The sequence below is a fragment of the Austrofundulus limnaeus genome, unplaced genomic scaffold (assembly GCF_001266775.1).
Source record: "Austrofundulus limnaeus strain Quisiro unplaced genomic scaffold, Austrofundulus_limnaeus-1.0 Scaffold2289, whole genome shotgun sequence".
NCBI lineage: Eukaryota > Metazoa > Chordata > Actinopteri > Cyprinodontiformes > Rivulidae > Austrofundulus > Austrofundulus limnaeus.
The window spans coordinates 23,497-24,693 of NW_013954691.1; the positions used below are offsets into that span (position 1 = coordinate 23,497).

The 1,197-nt window shown below is 33.6% G+C and overlaps 1 protein-coding gene across 1 annotated transcript in view; it reads right to left on the reverse strand.

Annotated features, from left to right (window-relative positions):
• The window catches only part of LOC106537391 (E3 ubiquitin-protein ligase pellino homolog 1), a gene marked incomplete at its 5' end in the record, with an annotated part of 16,877 nt that overhangs the window by 4,159 nt on the left and 11,521 nt on the right, over nt 1-1,197 (reverse strand). Inside the window, 1 exon segment of the mRNA XM_014034774.1 lies at nt 521-709. Within this exon segment, the coding sequence (XP_013890228.1) occupies nt 521-709 (189 nt within the window).

Below are 1,197 nucleotides of genomic sequence, written 5' to 3' on the forward strand. Positions count from 1 at the left end.
ACATTTTGTTGTTTGATTTTTTTTATTCAAGTGCATTTTTTGTTAGAGACTGAGAGTCCACTTTGTTAAACATTCTTTAAAAATTAAAGTTTATTGAGAGGACGTACTTCCATTATTATGCTTTTATCATTATATTAGTTTTAAAATGGTCACCAGACAATATTATAGTTTATCGCAATAATTTCTGAGATAATTAATAGCCCAGCAAAATTTGTTATCGTGACAGGCCTAGATAGAACCTAAACTGGTTCAAAATTCAGAAAATAAAACCTTTTTCAACATGTTTCAACTAAAAGAAGCTACCAATACCTAAAGAACCAAMCTGCACCAGGCAGCAACTACTCTCTCACACAAGCAGAAGAAATTAATGTCAACAAAACACCAAAGTTTTCATGTTTACAATGTGATGCATTTAAATTTCCATGTTAAAAGAGGTTTGGGAATAAAATCTATTTCATTACAATGAACCTGTTAAACTCACATCAGTCTGTTTTATTGTCTATAAAGAAAAATCACCCACCATGTTTCCCCTTTGCTGAGATGATCTGATTTCTCTCAGAGTGAAAACATTCCCGCAGACTGAGATCTCCCTCCACAGACCAGGTCTGGAGTCCTGACTGAAGCCCTGTCGAGGATGCATGACTAAAACACCGTTTGTGGTCAGTCCGTCCATCTGACCATCCTGCATCCTCCACTTGGCTGCTTTTTCCTGTGCAGAAATTAATCACACATTCACAGTCACAGGTGTTAAGTAACAAAGCAGAAATACTTTGCTTTACTTAAGTAGAAATTGTATTTATCTATACTTTACTGGAATCATTATATTTCAACAGAATTTTTACTTATATTCCTCACATTTTCATGCAACTATCTGCAGTCTCTACTCTTTACATTTTAAAAATGTAGGAAGGACTTCCTTTCTATTTAAGCTTTTATTCATTCCAGCTTGTCRTCATTAAAAACCAACCAAAGAAAAAATCCTGATATATCACTCCTCCTGTATAAAGGGAAATTGATTGATTGATTATGACACGCTAATGGTTTGTTTGTACTGGTTTGTTTGTACTGGTTTGTTTGTATTGGTTTGTATGTATTGGTTTGTTTGTATTGGTTTGTTTGTATTGGTTTGTTTGTATTGGTTTGTTTGTATTGGTTTGTTTGTATTGGTTTGTTTGTATTGGTTTGTTTGTATTGGTT